At 39.0% G+C, this 17,217-nt stretch overlaps 2 protein-coding genes and 1 non-coding gene across 3 annotated transcripts; all 3 read right to left on the bottom strand.

Annotated features, from left to right (window-relative positions):
* Positions 1–54: 54 nt before the first annotated feature.
* On the bottom strand, positions 55–4,224 carry LOC141824993 (ultraviolet-B receptor UVR8). Its single transcript, XM_074712351.1, has 5 exons — positions 4,036–4,224; positions 3,779–3,949; positions 2,640–2,675; positions 2,415–2,542; positions 55–1,517 (listed from the first exon to the last, which is right to left on the bottom strand). Exons 1-5 carry the CDS (start codon positions 4,091–4,093, stop codon positions 213–215), a joined length of 1,698 nt encoding a protein of 565 aa, XP_074568452.1. The 5' UTR covers positions 4,094–4,224; the 3' UTR covers positions 55–212.
* A 6,528-nt stretch (positions 4,225–10,752) lies between these two features.
* Positions 10,753–10,825, bottom strand: TRNAF-GAA (transfer RNA phenylalanine (anticodon GAA)). The gene has a single exon. It is a non-coding gene; the product is annotated as a tRNA-Phe (tRNA).
* Positions 10,826–11,262: 437 nt separating this feature from the next.
* Positions 11,263–17,100, bottom strand: LOC141823217 (NADP-dependent malic enzyme-like). The gene is made up of 20 exons (XM_074710482.1): positions 16,983–17,100; positions 16,559–16,797; positions 15,320–15,440; positions 15,155–15,229; positions 14,913–15,064; positions 14,734–14,839; positions 14,565–14,630; positions 14,346–14,441; positions 14,196–14,267; positions 14,012–14,095; positions 13,780–13,878; positions 13,306–13,353; positions 13,107–13,160; positions 12,897–12,995; positions 12,533–12,622; positions 12,335–12,412; positions 12,161–12,235; positions 11,974–12,064; positions 11,662–11,790; positions 11,263–11,582 (listed from the first exon to the last, which is right to left on the bottom strand). The coding sequence occupies exons 1-20, from the start codon at positions 17,010–17,012 to the stop codon at positions 11,494–11,496; spliced, it is 1,893 nt and encodes a 630-aa protein (XP_074566583.1). The 5' UTR covers positions 17,013–17,100; the 3' UTR covers positions 11,263–11,493.
* Positions 17,101–17,217: the final 117 nt, after the last annotated feature.

Raw genomic sequence — 17,217 nt, 5'->3', positions numbered from 1 at the left:
TCTTTATTTATTTGAATAAAACTAAAGAAGCACAATTATAATTAAAAATATATATAAATTCATGAATTATTCAAAAGTTTTATTCATGAATCTCAAGTTTATTGTATCCAACACCCCATATTCTAAATAAAATACCATGAACAAAGATCACCCAGCAAAACAGCAAACTAATGATGAACTCGTAATCTTGGTAGGCATCAAGGAAATTTAATTCAAGAGGAAGAGTGTTGCCTACCAGTGGATAGTTCAATGAGGCATTCCTTCACAAGTTCTTTCACTCTTCTCTTCATCAGCTTCTCCTTCACGGTGGAAAGCATACCACGATAGAACATCTCCATTCGAGTGAGCTCCTCATCATCTGCCTTTTCAAGAACACCCTCCAATTCCTTTCTGATGTCAAAAACACCAGACTCTTGCAGTGACTGGGATAGCCTTCGCTCGTCCAGTGGCTTCCTGAACATTGATATGTGTAGGAGATTGGCATATCGCTCCATCAGAGTCAGTTTTGTCCTCAAAAGGTTCAATTCTTCCGTCGCAGCAGACAACTTTTGCTCTGTTTCTTGAAGCTTTCCGACTTCATTGTCTCTGGTTTTTGGCATTGTATCTCTACTATTGCTTCCTTTCTTGGCTGTCATTTCAATAGGAGGCCATAATACAGGGGAAGGAGAATAACTGTCGGTTGTAGAGCCAGTGCCTAGGACACCACTTCTTCCTCTGCCCCATGCCCAGAGTTTATAACCATTGTCCGAAACAAGAACCGTATGGGCTGCACCACAAGCAACTTGTACGGGACCAGTAAACCTTATGCCATTCGCTTCAGGAGCCCGTATTCTCAAAGGAAGGTGTGCATCCCCAGGATCAGTTCCAGTGAAGCTAGCATCTGGACACAATCCGAGGCCCTTCTCCATTCCCCAAGACCACACTTCACCAGTCGAAGACACAACGGAAGTATGAAACAAGCCGCAATCGAGAGAAATCAAGAAAGCATCCTGTGGTAAAGAATCTAAAGGCTCTGGCACACATGAGCTTCGAGTAGTCCCGTGACCAAGTTGACCATTTTCACCAAGACCACATGTCCAACACTTGGATTCAATCTCCTGGTCATACGACTTCTTATTAGCAAGAATTGCCGTATGGAATGCTCCACAAGCAACTTCATAAACAACCCAAGGTGATTCCACATCAAAAGTTGATATGATTTCGGGTTGTGACCGGCTTTCCTTGTCGCCTAATCCCAGTTGACCATGTTTATTGTTGCCCCAAGAGTAGCATACAAGGTCACCATCACCTCCGTTGTATATTTCTGCAGTACTTACTACAGCAACAACATGTTCATTTCCGCAGGCTACCTTGACAACAGTATGACCATGGAAGTGCCACACAGGAAGAGGAACAGCACTGCTTGAGAGGCAAAACTGCCCATCTTCCGTGGCCTGTGGAGAGTTTCCCCAGATCCATAGAGACCCATGATTGTCTATTGCAAGAGACATCATTCCTCCTGCCTTGACAGTGCAGATCTGCACCCAAAACATCCAAATTAGATCAAACAAAATACTAGGACTATTACTGCATCATGTGGCAATGTACAGTCTCAAATTCTGAAGTCTGGATATCAGTGTCATATCCTTTAAGGCATGTGTGTTGGCTTCCGTGAGCATCAACCAAGATAGATGATTACATATCACGTGGTCATATATACGAGTTAATTAGACGACATCCATACCTTTTATTTGCCTGGTAATTTCTTTTATATAGGGGTGATTATGGTTCAGTTTATCAGTTTGATGAGAGTAACTGAAACCAAATAGGGATATACTTGGCTTTGATAAATCCGCACTGCATCAAACTAAAACAGTTCAATTTATTGGTTGGAAAGAAAATTCATATCAAACTGACACCAAACCGAAAGCATCATTAGAGAGTGTGGGCACTTCTTCATTTGGTTTTATGCAAGTAAAAGCTTCTCAGTCATGTCTGTTGATCTGGAATGAATGACTATTACCCTATGGTTTAATTACTGAAAAGCCCACAATCCTTACACTATCTTAAATCAGGGTATGTTATTGGAAAGACACTGTATTTAAATACAGGAGGTTCTATTCAACTCTATTACCATCTTAAGTTTAGACAAACATTAGTAGAACATAAATATTATGAAAATGACAACTCTCAACTTACTATCCTTCAACAGCCGTCATCGTCATCATCATTTCTCCCAATTAAGAGGGAGTCATCATCGTCATCATCAAACTAAACCCCAAAATTAAACATGAAATGACTCTCCTTTCACTTTAGAAACCACAGCTAATAAATAAAGCAGTCATCATATGTATTTGGTTAAACAACATAGACAATCAAAAGAATGCTTCTAATATTTGAGTTTACTAGAATTTGAAATCATCCAGGTTAACTACCTTTAATGAAGACTCAGTGCTAGCTGCACTTGATTGGTCAGTCAAAGAATCTGGACTGCCAAGTCCCTTGAAGTGTTCAACCAAGCAAGGAATTGAACAATTTTCCTTGTCATGACCAAGCTGACCATCCATGAAATAGTCAAGGCACAAAAGGATATGACAAATCAGAAAACATGAGGATATGACTTCACATCCACCATCAAGTGATTTCATTGCAAAGGATACAGACATTGTAGCCCCAGGACCAAACAGAACCATCATCTAGCAATGGGAAAAGAGATTATTAACAAGAATGTAGTTTAGAATTACCCATAATGTTTGATGGAAAAGGGCCCTGCTACTTTAAGTTTACATTACAAACCCATGCAGAAAAGAATTACATTTTCCATGTTTAATTAAGTCCATCTGGATATATGAAATGCAATATTGATCATAATATTAATGTCAGCTATCATTGGGTAACTGACAAAGTAATCAGCGAATGCAGGAATCAACAAACAGGTTAGAAGAATAAATAATATCTCAAATAGTGCAGGAATAATCTACTCTAGCATTCAATTAATTAAATTAGTAGAGGTTGAAAGACAAAGGTGTGGTTCTGTGCTTGAAAACATTTTGATTTCATTGCACACTTAGTAGTTACAGACATATCTAAATATACTATCGGCCAGAAAAAAAAAATGGCCCTCAAAATGTTATGGCAACCTTCATTACCAAAGGTCCACTTCTCGCCAGACAACTGGAACTAAGTCCCATATAAACAATAAAAAGATGTAAAAACAACAGATGGGATTAATTACTGTAGGTGGAGCTTGAAGCACATGGAGAAGATATTTAATTTGCTCAAAAATCAATGCACCAAAGTTATAATTCAGAAGCTTCGATGAATGCAGAAAGATATATAAATAATAAATAAAGCGAGACAAATGCAGAATTGGGACAAATAGCTGTTGTTGTGTTCTTAGATCTAAAACTGAAGGAAGAAAACTTTATACGTAGCTACAACTTCTGATGCAATGTCTCGGTATCAGATAAAACCAAGAAAGGGAACAAATTTAGTAGTTCACAACTGATCATGAAGCTAGAGACAAGGTAATTGACATAATCACATGCGACACTGAAATTCTTGCTTCGGCCTTCAGAAGCAGAGAGTTTGCTCACAATTATCTACCTAGATCCACTAATAATCATAGAACATTGACGTCGCATACAGTAAACCCCCTCTCAAAAACTAGAATAGAATCCGATTTCATAGTATAATGGTCATACAAACACTAGAACAAGTGTAACAATAGTGTAAAATTGAGAAGCACCCTAATCTCAAAGGAGCTGATACAATAAAAGATGAGAGATATCGATCGGACCTCGTAAACCAAGACTGTGGTAAGCACCAGTAGCGATCCCTGTGTAGTTGGCTTGTGGCACGTTGGAACTATCGGAAGATGCGATTGGAACCGGGAAGAGCTCGTCGTCTTCCCTACTGGTGCCCAGCCGCCCAAATGTCCCCCTTCCCCAGGAGAACAAGCTTCCATCCGCTGAATCAAAATGAAAATTACATAGAAAATACAAGACTACGGATCGAGGGGATGAAGTGAGATGTTTGGGGGAGACGCGAGGATACCAGTAAGAGCGAGAGTGTGAGCTTCTCCGGCGGCGACGGCGACGACTTTGCGAGACATACTTTGGTCAGAATTTTCGGAGGCGGCTGAGCAATTTGTGTTCGCGACGCGGATCGCCGAAATTAACAATTTTTAATCTGCTAGCAGAGAGGCAGGCAGGGTCGGGAGGATAAGATCCCCACCGCTTGACCAGCCTGAGGCTCATGATAAAGAGGTAAAAAGAAGAACAAATGAGGAAAGGAAAAAAACAGAATAAGGTTGGCCAATTCTGTTCTGATGCAAACTTTCACTCACTTTCACCAAGGGTTACTTGTATTATCGCCTTAAGTTTCCCTTATTAATTCAAACGTGGCGATGAGTCATCATTCACTATGAAATCAAGCCACTACTACAAAGGCCAAAGGTTAACCATCTAGGTCTCCGAGACATCACTGAGTTGGTTACGACGCAGTAGAGTTGTAGAAGAGAGCAAGGGTTCGAATCCTGACAAAGTCAGGCAATACCGTCGTGACCAATTGTAATTTTTCGATTTACCTCATCACAGATGGTCGTGGGGCCGACCGTGTGGGGCCGCTAAGGTGTCGGATCCACCTTTTACAAAAAAGGTTAACCATCTAGGATTTTGTTAAAATACCAAAAGTTTGTGAACTCAAGGGAACCACAACCTGAGGAAAAGGTTAACCATCTAGGATTTTGTTAAAATACCAAAAGTTTGTGAACTTAAGGGAACCACAACCTGAGCTATCTGTTCGCGTTGAGCTCAGGTCTGAGAAAAATAAGAAGAGCTAGTGTCGAGTAAGGTGAATTGGGTAGCGTGGCTCAGAGCTCGGAGAGGACTGCTGCAAAGAATCAGTTTCTCAAAGGAGTCAAGTTTTGGGTCCCGACTCAATCCATTCATCGGGTTGAGGTCCCCAAGTCGGGACACGAGGCTAAATCAACCTTCTGTCTGATGTGTCAAATACCTGGATTAGACCTTGACTTTTCCAAGCTGAGTCCAACCAACCCATAACATCGAATTAAATATAAATCTATCTAAATTAATTAGCATTGTTTTATGCATGCCTTTAGAAATTAAAAAATGATTATTTTATTTTAATTTATTCTCTATTTTACAAAATGATTTATATCATAACGTATATAAGAATTGGTGATAAACAATTGTTTTTTATTAAAAATAATATTGCGTCATAATTATTTAAAATTCCGATTTGACGAAGCGTTCTGAATATTTTACGGGACCACGTTCTCCAGTTTTTGGGTTGCCTCTAATATGATAAATTAAATATTCATTCATTATCTTCCTTGTTCACCCCCTCCCCTGCTTTCTATATAAACCCTAATGAGATGATTTCAGTGCAGTATCGCTATTTCTTCACTCTGGATTTACGCCGGACATGTTTTCCGGCGGCAGTGCGTCGGCGGCAGGGGAAAAGTCCTTCATCGATGAGCTGCTCGACGAGTTTTTCAACGAGGAATCGGAGGCGGCGGCCCCGGGGCTCACCGCCGCCTGCAAATCGACGGACTTTTCCTCGGCCACCGGCGTAGACATCTGCAGCGATTTCTTGTCCGACGGCCTCAGGACGTTTTTGACCGACGACTACACCCCACCTAGTTCAGTGTTAGAGAATCCGATGAATTATATATTCGTCGATGATCGCCGCAGAGTGCCGAGCCTCACTATCAAGGCTAGTTTTTCCGGTGATCCCGTCTACTTGATAACGTAACTAGATTTCATTTGGCAATAATAACATCTATGTTTTTTTCTAGTCTATTTATTTTTCTTAACTTTTTTTTTGTGGGTGTGTGTGAGAAATTATAGATTTCCATCTAACATTAATTAATTCAAAGCTCTACATATTTCTTTTTTTTTTACCAGCGTTAGAATATATACATCGAATGTGAATATGAATAACCCAAAATTTAAAGCTCTATATATTTGTGTTGAGCTAGTCACAGCTACAAGTGCGTGTGGGCACGCATCAGGCTATAAGTGTGTCAACCATAACTGAAAAGATATCTTAGTGATCTAATTAAGATGCTAGCTTTTATTATTCCTTTGAGTGTTTAATCACTATAACTCCTATGATTTATGAATGAGAAATAGAGTGACTTCTCACAAGAGAGAATGAAGAATGACAGTTTTGATGGAACTTAATGATGGTATCGAATCTATGTCAAGCTTGGAAAGGGAATTGTTAGTTGTGATTAAGGCAAGCTGCAGATCTAAGTTAGTTTTAAAATAGAGGTGAGTAAAATTTTGATTCAACTGAAATAACTAGTTAGATTTTTCAACAATCATCTATGTTTTAAATTTGTTCAGTTCTATGTTTTAAATTTGTTCAGGGTTCTATTGGTAAAAAAACATTTAGTTAGTTTGGTTTTAATAAATTCGGTCTGACTTTTAAATGAGTAAATTATAATGACTGCAAACATTCACGCACTATGAGATCATAAAGGTGAAAAGTTTCATCCATGTTGAATAAGTGATCATTGCCGTCAGATTTCTCTTTTTCCTTTGCACTTGATAGTTAATATCCAAGTCTATTAAAGCTTTTCTAAACTAATTTGTACTTTTGGAAGGTCTATGCTCATAGAAATGGGTTACTTGAGATTGCCCCTTAATTAGTAGGTCCATTAATTGGGTGGTAATTTTATTGAGCAACAATGGAAAACAATGTTAGTCATTATAAAAAAATTCATAAATAGGGATGAATTTAACGATCGATTAAAATTTATTTCCTAAAATAGCGATTGAATTTACAATTCGATCAGTAAATAGCGACCGAATTTTAATCGATCGCTAAATAGCGACAGAATTATTATCGGTCGCTATTTAGCGACCGAATTGTACATTCAGCCGCTATTTAGCGATCAAATTGTAAATTCAGCCGCTATTTTAGTGATCAAAATTTAAGTGAGTCTGTAATTTTTGAATCGGATGACAAAGAAAGAATTTAGCGACCGAATTTATATTCGGTCGTTAATATTTAGCGACCGAACTAGTGGTCGGTCGCTAAATTAGTGATCGAAATCTGGTTCGATCGCTAATTAGCGATTGAATCGGAGTTTGATCGCTAATTTAGCGACCGAATCGGAGTTCGGTCATTAAATTATTTTCTTAAACAGTTTTTTTTCTTTTCGCTACTTCCTCCCGAACCCTAAACACACACGGCTTTCTCTTCGCTTTCTCTTCGTTGCGTCTCTCCTCTTCGTTGTCGCTGCCCCGATCTCTTCCTCTAGTGTACCCAGCGGGATCTCCTTCTCCGGCGTCTCAAGTAAACCCTAAATTCCCCCCTGTTCCCCTTGGGCGCGCCCTCACGGTTGACCTCTTGTGCGGCCGACCGTCGGGTGTGGTGGCACGGCTAGCCGCCGGGTTTGGTGGCGGACCCGGCCGCCGGGCTTGGTGGCGCGGCCAAGCGCGAGTGGGTGATTTGGTGGCGCGGCTGGAAACATAGGGCAGTGAAGTTGCTTGATGGGTTGCTTTACTTGATACCTCCTGAGAAAAAAAACAAAGTCTCTATTTATATACTTAGACTCATGCTTCTACATCCTTCTACAATTAATACATCACATCATTAAATATAAGACAAATATATTTAGTTCTTTTCTATACTAATGACTCTTGTCATAAAGAGTTTCATTGAACTTAGTAAAATAAATGAACTTTGCCTAGATGAAGAGTCACATAAAATCAAATTGATTTTGACTACTTTCTTGTATGGTTGAAGAAGTCAACTTGTCATTGGCTTTGGAATAAGTTTACATGCCAACAAGGGGTGTCCTGACTCATCCACTCCGACACCAAAATCAGTCCGTCGGCCAGAAATGAGAAAGACAATGGAGAGAAAGAAGTGGATGCTGAGAATAGTATGGGTATGTGCGTATACCTGAGCCTCACGAAAAGCGGATTCCTTTTATATAGAGTCATTAAAGGATGTGTCACATCGACAATAAGAAAAATATTCTATCATTGTAAAGGAGAGTCCCATCACCCATGCCTAGTACAACAAAAGATTATGTTGTATCAATAATATATTAGGTTACTTACTGTTCTGAGTATTATGTCATCCCATGTGTTGTCCAAGTGGCTGTCAAATGGGATGAGTAATTAGGGGCGTTGTATTGACGAAGCGAAACTACTTAGGTGGGAGTGTTGACTCGCGGCAAAGCCAAGCCGACTAGAGAGTTGGTTTCTGTTGAGGAGACCATGGAGCTAGTCGGAAAGATCGTGGACATGGAGTCAGTCGAGCAGTTGCTCCCACTTCTTGACTAAGACATGTCAATCCATAACGGTCCATTTTACATGTGGAACAAGTTAGAATCATGGTGACTTTAATAATACTTATGGTGAATTAACCATTTGTCTTTATTTTTTTTTTCTTAAAAAGAAACAGTTGATTATTTGCCTTTAAGAAAACAATCGCACTGAAAAAATAATTTAACAAGTTTTGATTATTTTAAGTGAGTTTTTTTTTCGGCCTTTAGCAGGATGGCATTAGCGGTGGAAACGAGGTGCCCAAAGATCAGTTGCCGTGGGTTTCGAGTATCTTTGAGGAGGCTTCCTTCGCCGGCGAAAACATCCAAAAGATCCCCGCCATCTCCGGCGTCGATGAAAACTCGGACTCCAGGTCGCAAGCTGCTGCCCGATCGGAGTTCTCTCACCCCGAACTCGGCAGTAGCACACCAGGCGCCAGCAAGTGCTTCAACCATGACTACTCCCCCATCTCGATGTTGGATTGGGAACTCGGCGGCCCTTCCGGCGCCGCCACTGTCGATGTCCGATATGAGAAGAGCAAGATGGCGAATATTATGACGACTCTAAAGAACAGAAAAGCAGCACGCGCGGCGGCGGCGGCGGCGGCGGGGTTAGAAAGGCGCAGGTGCCTACACTGCCAGACCGACAAGACACCGCAGTGGCGCACCGGACCGGAGGGCCCCAAAACGCTCTGCAACGCCTGCGGGATGCGGTTCAAGTCCGGCCGCCTGGTGCCGGAGTACCGCCCAGCCTCCAGCCCCAGCTTTGTGGGCTCGCATCACTCTAACTCCCACCGGAAGGTGCTCGAGCTCCGACGTCAGAAGTCGATCCTCGATCAGGAACACGAACAGAAACAGGAACAGCGGCCGCTGCTCCTCGGAACCTGCCGCCTTGCCTCGGTCTTCGGCCTTCCACCGGCGATTCATCCTCTAGATGCGCTCTTCCACGGCCCCGGTTCTGGACGTCAATTTCAATCACCGGAAGAATAATCGACACGGTCAAGGAATTTAGTATTTAGTTGGAGTTTTTTCATTCCACTGTTGAAGAATAATCGACCCTAATTTCCTCATGCTCCTCGATCCTCCTCTGTACATAATATATCTAAACGATATGATTATATACGTAACTAATTAATCTAGTATTATGGTGCATGCCGTTTCTATATGAAATTTGTTGGTTGAGATCACTCAGCGTAACTCAGAAATTAACATCCTAAAATTGAATAAAAATTTAAGTGAAGACGCGCGCCTTTCATGCACTATTAAGTGACAGTATTAATTTCAAAATATTTTTATTAAATTTTCAAATAACTATATTGTTTCGTCTAGTTCTATATTATGTGTTTTCATGTAAATTGTAATAAGTGTTTTTGTTTAGTGCGGTAGATGTCTTGTGTGATTTTTCTTTGAAAAGGAAAAAGGTCGCCGATAAAGATAATCTAATGGAAAGGGGAAAAAATGGCGTAGTAATAAAATTCAAGGATTTAAACTGAAATATAAAGATGATTGTAGTCATAATAACATTTTTGATGGTGAAATTATTTTTTTTTTCAAAAAAATATCCAGTACAAAACAAGTGTTCTGAAATCAAATGTAACGTAAAGAAACAATTTTGAAGAAATTTTTTGGGAGCAATTGAAATTTGAATATATATATATATATATATATATATAATATTTTAAATTTAAAGAAAAAAAGATGTAAAATGAAATAAAAAAAACTTGAATTGCAAAGTGAAAGGAAATGAATTTTAATTTTGTAAGTTAATTTAAGGGGGTACAAAATGAATTGTTTGGTAACACTATGTAATGAAGAGAATAAAGATGATCCGCCAATAGGATGAGCGTTGGCATTTGTAAATATGGTTATACTTATATTAAATATTTGTGAGCTAGTATTCATTTTTAAAGATATATATCTAATTTATTAAAATTCATAAATAAAGATTATGAATTATTTTTGAATAATATTTATGAATATATTCAACTAACGAATCAAGTTGATCAAATAGTTTTTTTTAATTAAACTTATGAATACTATACATTTATAAATAAAAACTCTAAAACAAATAAACACACTCATACTATTAAATTTATTGATCAATCAAATAAAACTTAAAAACAATGTACAAAGATCAAACAAGTTCCAATTATAAGAGTTTATAGCTTTTGGGGTGTATTTAAAATTTGTGAACTTAATAGGTAAACGCTTCGGTAACGAATTTATGGTTTAATAATTTAAGCGGGTAAATTGAATTCATAGGTAAAAGGGCCGGTAAGTGTTTGCTTGAATTTTGTAAGGTTAAAGGAAAAATAAATTCTGTGGTTTAGCGTGGATCGAATACAGGACCTTCAGTCTGACGCCCGACTGAGCTATCCCGCTGCTACAGTCATTGCCTTTTACCCAGTTAGTGTTTTCTTAAAATTTATAAGGTTACAAGAGACAACAAAATTCGTAAAGAAAAATGCGGTGAGCGTGGATCGAACACGCGACCTTCAGATCTTCAGTCTGACGCTCTCCCAACTGAGCTATCCCCGCTGCTGTATTTAGTGCCAAAGAAGTTATAAATATCAAAATAATTAAGATCGAAAAAAGTGCGCGGTAAATCAACAGGCAAACCTCAAGGACATCCTCAGGCTAGATCGATTCATTAGGGAGACGTGCCATCATCGCTCCCTCCCGCGCACCACCGCCCTCACCACTCGCCGCGACACCCACGACGACAACGAGTTCGCCGGCGTGGACCTTTGCTTCCTCTGTCAGAGGTATGATTTTTCTAGTGCGTGCATGGATGCATCTGTTCTGATCTAATTACATTATGATTGTATCCGTACGCGTGAAACATGTTTGATGTTCAAGAATGAAAACAACACTTAACTGAATTGTGGGTCAGAAAAAAAGAACGATAAATATTTTCATTAAAATCAACTTAGTGACATGTAGGGCATCTCATTTGACACACAAAGGGACCAACATAAAGACAACAAACAACAGAAAACACTAGGACTTATCATCAAAAATAAATTCTGACGTGAAAAAAGGGGGAAAAGATAAAGAAAAAAAACTCGTCTTTAACTCCAAGCTGACATTATAAAGAGGGTCAAATAATTAGAACATATATATTGATAAAAATAAGACGACCAGAAGAACTATGCAACCGGCATCTAGTACGCTACTACTATGCACCGAGGGCTGCTCTTGTCCGATCATCTATATTTGTGGTAAACAGGCTTGTACATGAAGTTCTCCGCATATTTCATGAGGTCCTTCGGCCGTGGGTAATGACTTGCCAATCCTTCAAAGGGTAATAGCTAGTTTAGCACAGTTTTGGAAGAATTCTAAGCTGAGAATAATAAGATGGAGAAGAAACTCACCAAGTTCATATGCTTTGGCTGCGACATTCGCAGCAATATGGGCAGATATCTTCCTTATGTTCGAGAATGGTGGGTAGACCATTCCTGTGTCTAAGTTCTCCTGTGTCACCTGTTGGGCCAAAGCTTCCGCTGTCCGATAGAAATTACCACAATTATACTACTTTCCAAGGTTTTGTATAATAATATGGAAATGTAGCTGAATAAAAAATTCACAAGCAAACCAAGTTTCCCATTGGTTTATGTAGCATCCTACATCAAGTATGCATACACAAAGAGAAATATGACAATGATCAATTCAACTCATGAACTTACAGGCTGCAAGCAGCATGTCATCATGTACACGGGTTGCTCCAGAGATCACTAACCCAAGACCAAATCCCGGGAAGATGTAGGCGTTATTTGACTGGAAGAATGTAAAGGGGCAAGTGTCAGTTCCTAATATTAAAAGTCCGTATGCATTTATCAATATAGATTGTTGAAGTTGAGAACAAATTAAAACCTGTCCAGGCACAAGAACTTTTCCATCATATTCAACTGGTTCAAATGGACTCCCACTCGCAAATATTGCTCGACCCTGTGAATGAAAGCATAGTTTTAGCGAGTAGAAGTAACCACCATAGTAAATCATGAATAAGCACTATGCGACTGTAGGCCTGAAAAGCATAAAGATTACCTTACTCCATGTATATGCTTCTTCTGCACTACATTCAGACTGCGAGGTAGGGTTGGATAGTGCCAAAATTATGGGTTTCTGTAATGGAAGTAAAGCATCTTTATAGATTGAATCAGATATTATTCAAACATGTATGAATTGCAAATGATAACAGAATACACTTAAGGATCTAGTAGGGGTATGGGAGTGGAAATTAACCTCATTAAAAGTGGCCATCGCCTCAACTACCTCCTTCGTGAAAGTTTTCCCCACTCCAGATGACCCAATTAAAATAGTGGGCTTTATAGCCTATGAAATTGACAGAAGAAAAAAATGAAGGAACATTCGAAAACTACTTTTAGCAAATTTACAAGGAAGCAGAAAGTCTGTTTGAACTTCCACAAGTTTCAGATAGTAAAATTAACAAAATATCTTGGAGAAATAAATGAAAACACAGAACTAGAGAAACCAGTTGAAGAAAAAGTCAACCCAAGTTGAAGAGACCACTCTACTCATAAAAATTGATAACTTAAGATCCACAGTAGTAAGGGGAAAATATATAATATGATAGATAGGCTCAAACCTTTATAGCAGCTAAAAGATTATTGACAGGCTCGTGATCATGCGCCCATGGTTGCTTAAAGTGTTGAAGGAAATCCTTACGTGAGTTCACAATTAAACCCTGCAGAGCGTGAAAAGCATTGCCATAATAGAAACAATGATCAACAAAGTAGACCAAACAAGTTGTATAATTGAAACAAGTACAAACAAGGTCCAAGATTCTCTTCCTAACCTTAGAATCCACCATCCATATCCTCTTGCGAGTCTCTTCCACTGGAGCTTGCGTCTACAACAGCCATAAGAATGCCAAAACCAATGAGCTAGTACGTAAAATCAAAAGAACAGCCATAATGAATGAGCGAGTATGTAAAATAAACAGAACAGCCCCAAAATCATTCACACACACATAATAAAAAGACTAAGTTAAAAACCTGTTTTGACATCTCAAGAGCTATGAGTTCTGCAATACCGGTACCAGCCTGCAAAATTGATATGATGAAGGCTCTAATAATTGATATAAAACACAATCAGAATAAGGAAAAGATTGAAAGTATTAATAGCATAAACAGATGAAATACTTAACTGAGATAAGTTCAGCTAATACATTCTTGAAACATGTGCTTGGCATAGTGCATAATTAAAGTAACTTATGCAGCATGTGTATCCAAAAACTAAGTAGCATAAGCAGAAAATTCCACATCAAATATGGCAAGCACTACATTTCAATCTATACCACAAAACTGAAAAGTTCCTTTTTTTCCTCTCTTTCAAAAGTAGAAGCCCCACTATCATTCTAACAAATAAAATCCTAATTGACATTGTTCCTCATATCTATTTGTCTTATAATTATTTGCACCACTGAAATTGTAATAAACCAAAAATGAACCAATTGAGAATAAGGATACCTCCCCAGCACCAAGGAATAAAAAACTGTGCTCTGCCAATGTTCCACCAACTATTTTCAAAGCACCAAAAAGACCAGCAAGCACAACAGAAGCTGTGCCCTGAAATGAGAATAAGCATATTGAATGGTTCATAAACATGTGGAGATAGCATAATGTGAGTGAACCAAGTTAAACAATTAGAACTGAAAAAGGAAGTTCCTAAGTGTAAAATAGTAAGGCTAAAATCAATTACCTGTATATCATCATTAAAGACAAGATGTGTTTTACGATATTTGGCAAGAAGTTCAAATGCATTATGGTTGGCAAAATCTTCAAACTGAAAAAAAGAAAATATGAGACAAAATTGAGATTGAAATAAAATAGAATAGGAGAAAACAACAAATCTGCAACTATAAAAACTCGACCCAGTCATTGACCTGAATTAGTACTTTTTCTCCATATCTATGTTTCACAGCATCCATAAATTCCTCTATTAACTCTGCATATTCCTAAAAGCAAAGAGAAAATCTGTCTAACAGAACTTACATAAAACAGGAGAAAATAAAACATATACTTCCAGACAGTACTTGACCAGTAGCCCTTCTTCGCCTCAAGCCAATATAAAATTCATCATTAAGTAGCTGTTCATTATTGGTCCCCACGTCAATAGTGACAGGCAAACACTGTAAATTATCGATTTGTTTTAGGAACCCAGTAAATTAGAACGTGCTACAAAAACTAGCAGAGACAAAAAAAAAAGTATAATAAGGATCATACAGAAATAAAAAGCTAAAAATACAACTTACAGAAGATGGGCGGACTCCGCCAAGAGCAGTATATAGAGCAAGCTTGCCCACCGGAATTCCCATGCCCTAGAAAATTGCCATTTAACAATTTAAAAAACCATGTGAAAATGATCCCAACATAATGGTTTATATGTCAGGAATGATTATTGAATTCCAAGTATAATATTACCTGGCAACCAAGATCCCCAAGACCCAAGATCCGTTCACCATCTGTGACCACAATAACTTGAATATCCCTTTCAGGCCAGTTTCTCAATACCTCGAGAATCCTTCCTCTGAAAACCCAATTTTATACCATGATTTTCAGTAATTGGATTAGGAAGGATGCCAAGTGACATAATAACTTACTTCTCATTCAAACTGATATAGAGGCCCCGAGGATGCCTAAAGATAGAGCCATACTTCTGGCATGCCTCGCCGACAGTAGGCGTATAAACAACTGGAAGCAATTCTTCCACATGGTCAATGAGGAGTTTGTAAAAGAGCTTCTCATTAAGCTCCTGGAGATTGAATCATAGGTATACCAAATGAGGTTGGAAAGTATTGGCAACAATTAATAATGTAGATTAAATGACATTTATCTTAGGTACCTGCATATCCATCATCGCCATATACCGTTGCAAGGGTACTTGGTACTGGCGAAGATTGTGCATGATCTTTTTTTCCTGTGAGAAAAAGATGCAAATTCCAGATCCACAACAAGAAACATAATTGTGTTACTTCTCAGATAGCTTGCATTCTAAATACATACAAACCTGAAGCTCTTGAGAAATACACACTGGAGGTAGGAGACCTCGCAAATAGTGGGCATCTCTCTCTTTCTCATTGAATGCGAGACCTTTGTTGTGCTGTGGATTCCGCAACAATGTGTAACCACTATGAACGATAAAAAGAAATAAGAAAGAATTATTATAAAGCTGATTGCATATACTCATCAAAGTACCCAGTACACATAAGCTAACAGCTGAGAAACTTTAGGAAGGTGTATAATTATGAGGAAATTCTTCATAAAAAGCTGCTGGACTTGAAAGTGAAAAAAAAAATCTGTCAAAAAGGAAAGGTAAAATACATGGATAGTCATTGGACAATAGACTCTCAACAATCAAAATTAATCCCTGATCATAAAATAATATAACAAAGTAATAAAAGCACACCAACTGCTGGCAACTCAGTCAAGGTGGCAGCCAAGCACCTGCTCCCAACTCTCAACTATGGATGGAACAACATCCCACACCATTCATAGTGGGAAGACAACTTTCTTAACAATGAATGGAGACCAACCTTGACATCAAAATGACCTGCTTATCCCCCTGAAGGGAATAGCCGTAATCAAACCTAAGAAATATAAATACAGATTTGCCTTTGCCTTCACTTATACACCTAGTTTAATACAAAAAGGAACAAAACTGAAGATTTCCATTTTATATGTCAGCATGACCACTATTCATCATGTCTAAAATGCCAGAAGAGATATTATGCATAAGCATTTGGACAATCTGAAGAGAAACAGAATGAAGATACAACAGATGCCATCGCTCAAAAAGGATTAAGTTAATAAAATGACATATATGCTTGGAAGAAGAATACAGGGCCATTGATTTCACTCATTCAGGATAAACATTTGATTGCTCCATAAAAATATAAATCTTCAAATGGTATAATTGAGCTATATAAATAGAGAGAGAGTCGTGAATAAATCAACAGATATCATCCTGCTATTGATGTCATGTAAAAAATGTATGGCATATATATAATGCAACCATCTTACCTCAAGTTAAGGCGAAAAAAACGAAAATAAGTAAATTCCAAAGACAAAAAAGCAGCTGGAGGTTTGTAGATCGCTTTTAACAAAGCAGCATGAAAGAGTTTTAACGACAGTCTCCGATATCATCAACTGATGTTCAAACCTCACAAAAATGGCAACATTCCAACAAGATCAAGCAAAAAAAAAAATAAATCTTGAGAAAACCACGGGATCAGATCCAAGAAAAAACCTAGCGACGGAGACTGTCCACGGCATCATGAACTGTTCATCCATGTCGACATCATCGCGTGTCATGTCATCGGAAGATTCAACAGACTTCGGCTCGATCTCCTTGATTGTATTGTCCACTGAGATCCCCCTCCCGTTCATCTCCCCTCCGCTCCTCGCCTGACACCGCACCGTCGTCGGAGCAGGCAGAGCCACTCGCCGTCTGGACGCCCGAAGCGGGACTAGCAACTCGTCGCATCGCTGAGAAGACAAAAGCATTTCAAAGGATTCTCACACATCGCAGGAAGTGGAAAAAAACGTCAAGAAAGCCTTTATTCAGCAAGTGCCGAAGAGGGCAACGCGTAAACAAAAACATCACAAGCACGAAACAAGGCAGAATGTCGGCGGAAGAAAACAAGAAATCCCCATGAGACGAGATTGATTACCAGAAAGCACGTTCGATCCAACGAAAGCATAGCGACGAGGAGAGGAGGAGGAGGAGGAGGAGGGAGGGTGGCGGATCGATCACCCAAGCCTTTCGCGTCTAAGGGCGCGGCGGTCAAATCAATTGTCGAGGGGAGTAAGGGAAGAGTCACCGATGCCGCTGCTTTTAATGACCATAAGATGTGCCGGCGGATTAGCGAATCTCCTCGAAGCCTCCGACGTGGGATCTACGCGACG

The sequence above is a fragment of the Curcuma longa genome, chromosome 3 (genome assembly GCF_044706935.1).
Source record: "Curcuma longa cultivar G26 ecotype Majalengka, Jawa Barat chromosome 3, ITB_CL_G26_1.1, whole genome shotgun sequence".
Lineage (NCBI taxonomy): Eukaryota > Viridiplantae > Streptophyta > Magnoliopsida > Zingiberales > Zingiberaceae > Curcuma > Curcuma longa.
This window is presented reverse-complemented; position numbering and strand designations above follow the sequence as displayed.

Bases quoted from the DNA above. Each gene is read 5' to 3' on its own strand.
- LOC141824993 (XM_074712351.1), bottom strand. From the start codon at position 4,093: ATGTCTCGCAAAGTCGTCGCCGTCGCCGCCGGAGAAGCTCACACTCTC. The intron at 3,950-4,035 runs GTATCCTCGCGT...ATTTTGATTCAG, and splicing joins TCACACTCTCGCTCTTACTG to CGGATGGAAGCTTGTTCTCC. The intron at 2,676-3,778 runs GTCCGATCGATA...TCCCATTGCTAG, and splicing joins CCACAGTCTTGGTTTACGAG to ATGATGGTTCTGTTTGGTCC.
- LOC141823217 (XM_074710482.1), bottom strand. From the start codon at position 17,012: ATGCTTTCGTTGGATCGAACGTGCTTTCTG. The intron at 12,236-12,334 runs GTAATCTTTATG...TTTCATTCACAG, and splicing joins AAGCATATACATGGAGTAAG to GGTCGAGCAATATTTGCGAG. The intron at 11,791-11,973 runs GTAAGTTCATGA...TCTATCGGACAG, and splicing joins TGACATGCTGCTTGCAGCCT to CGGAAGCTTTGGCCCAACAG.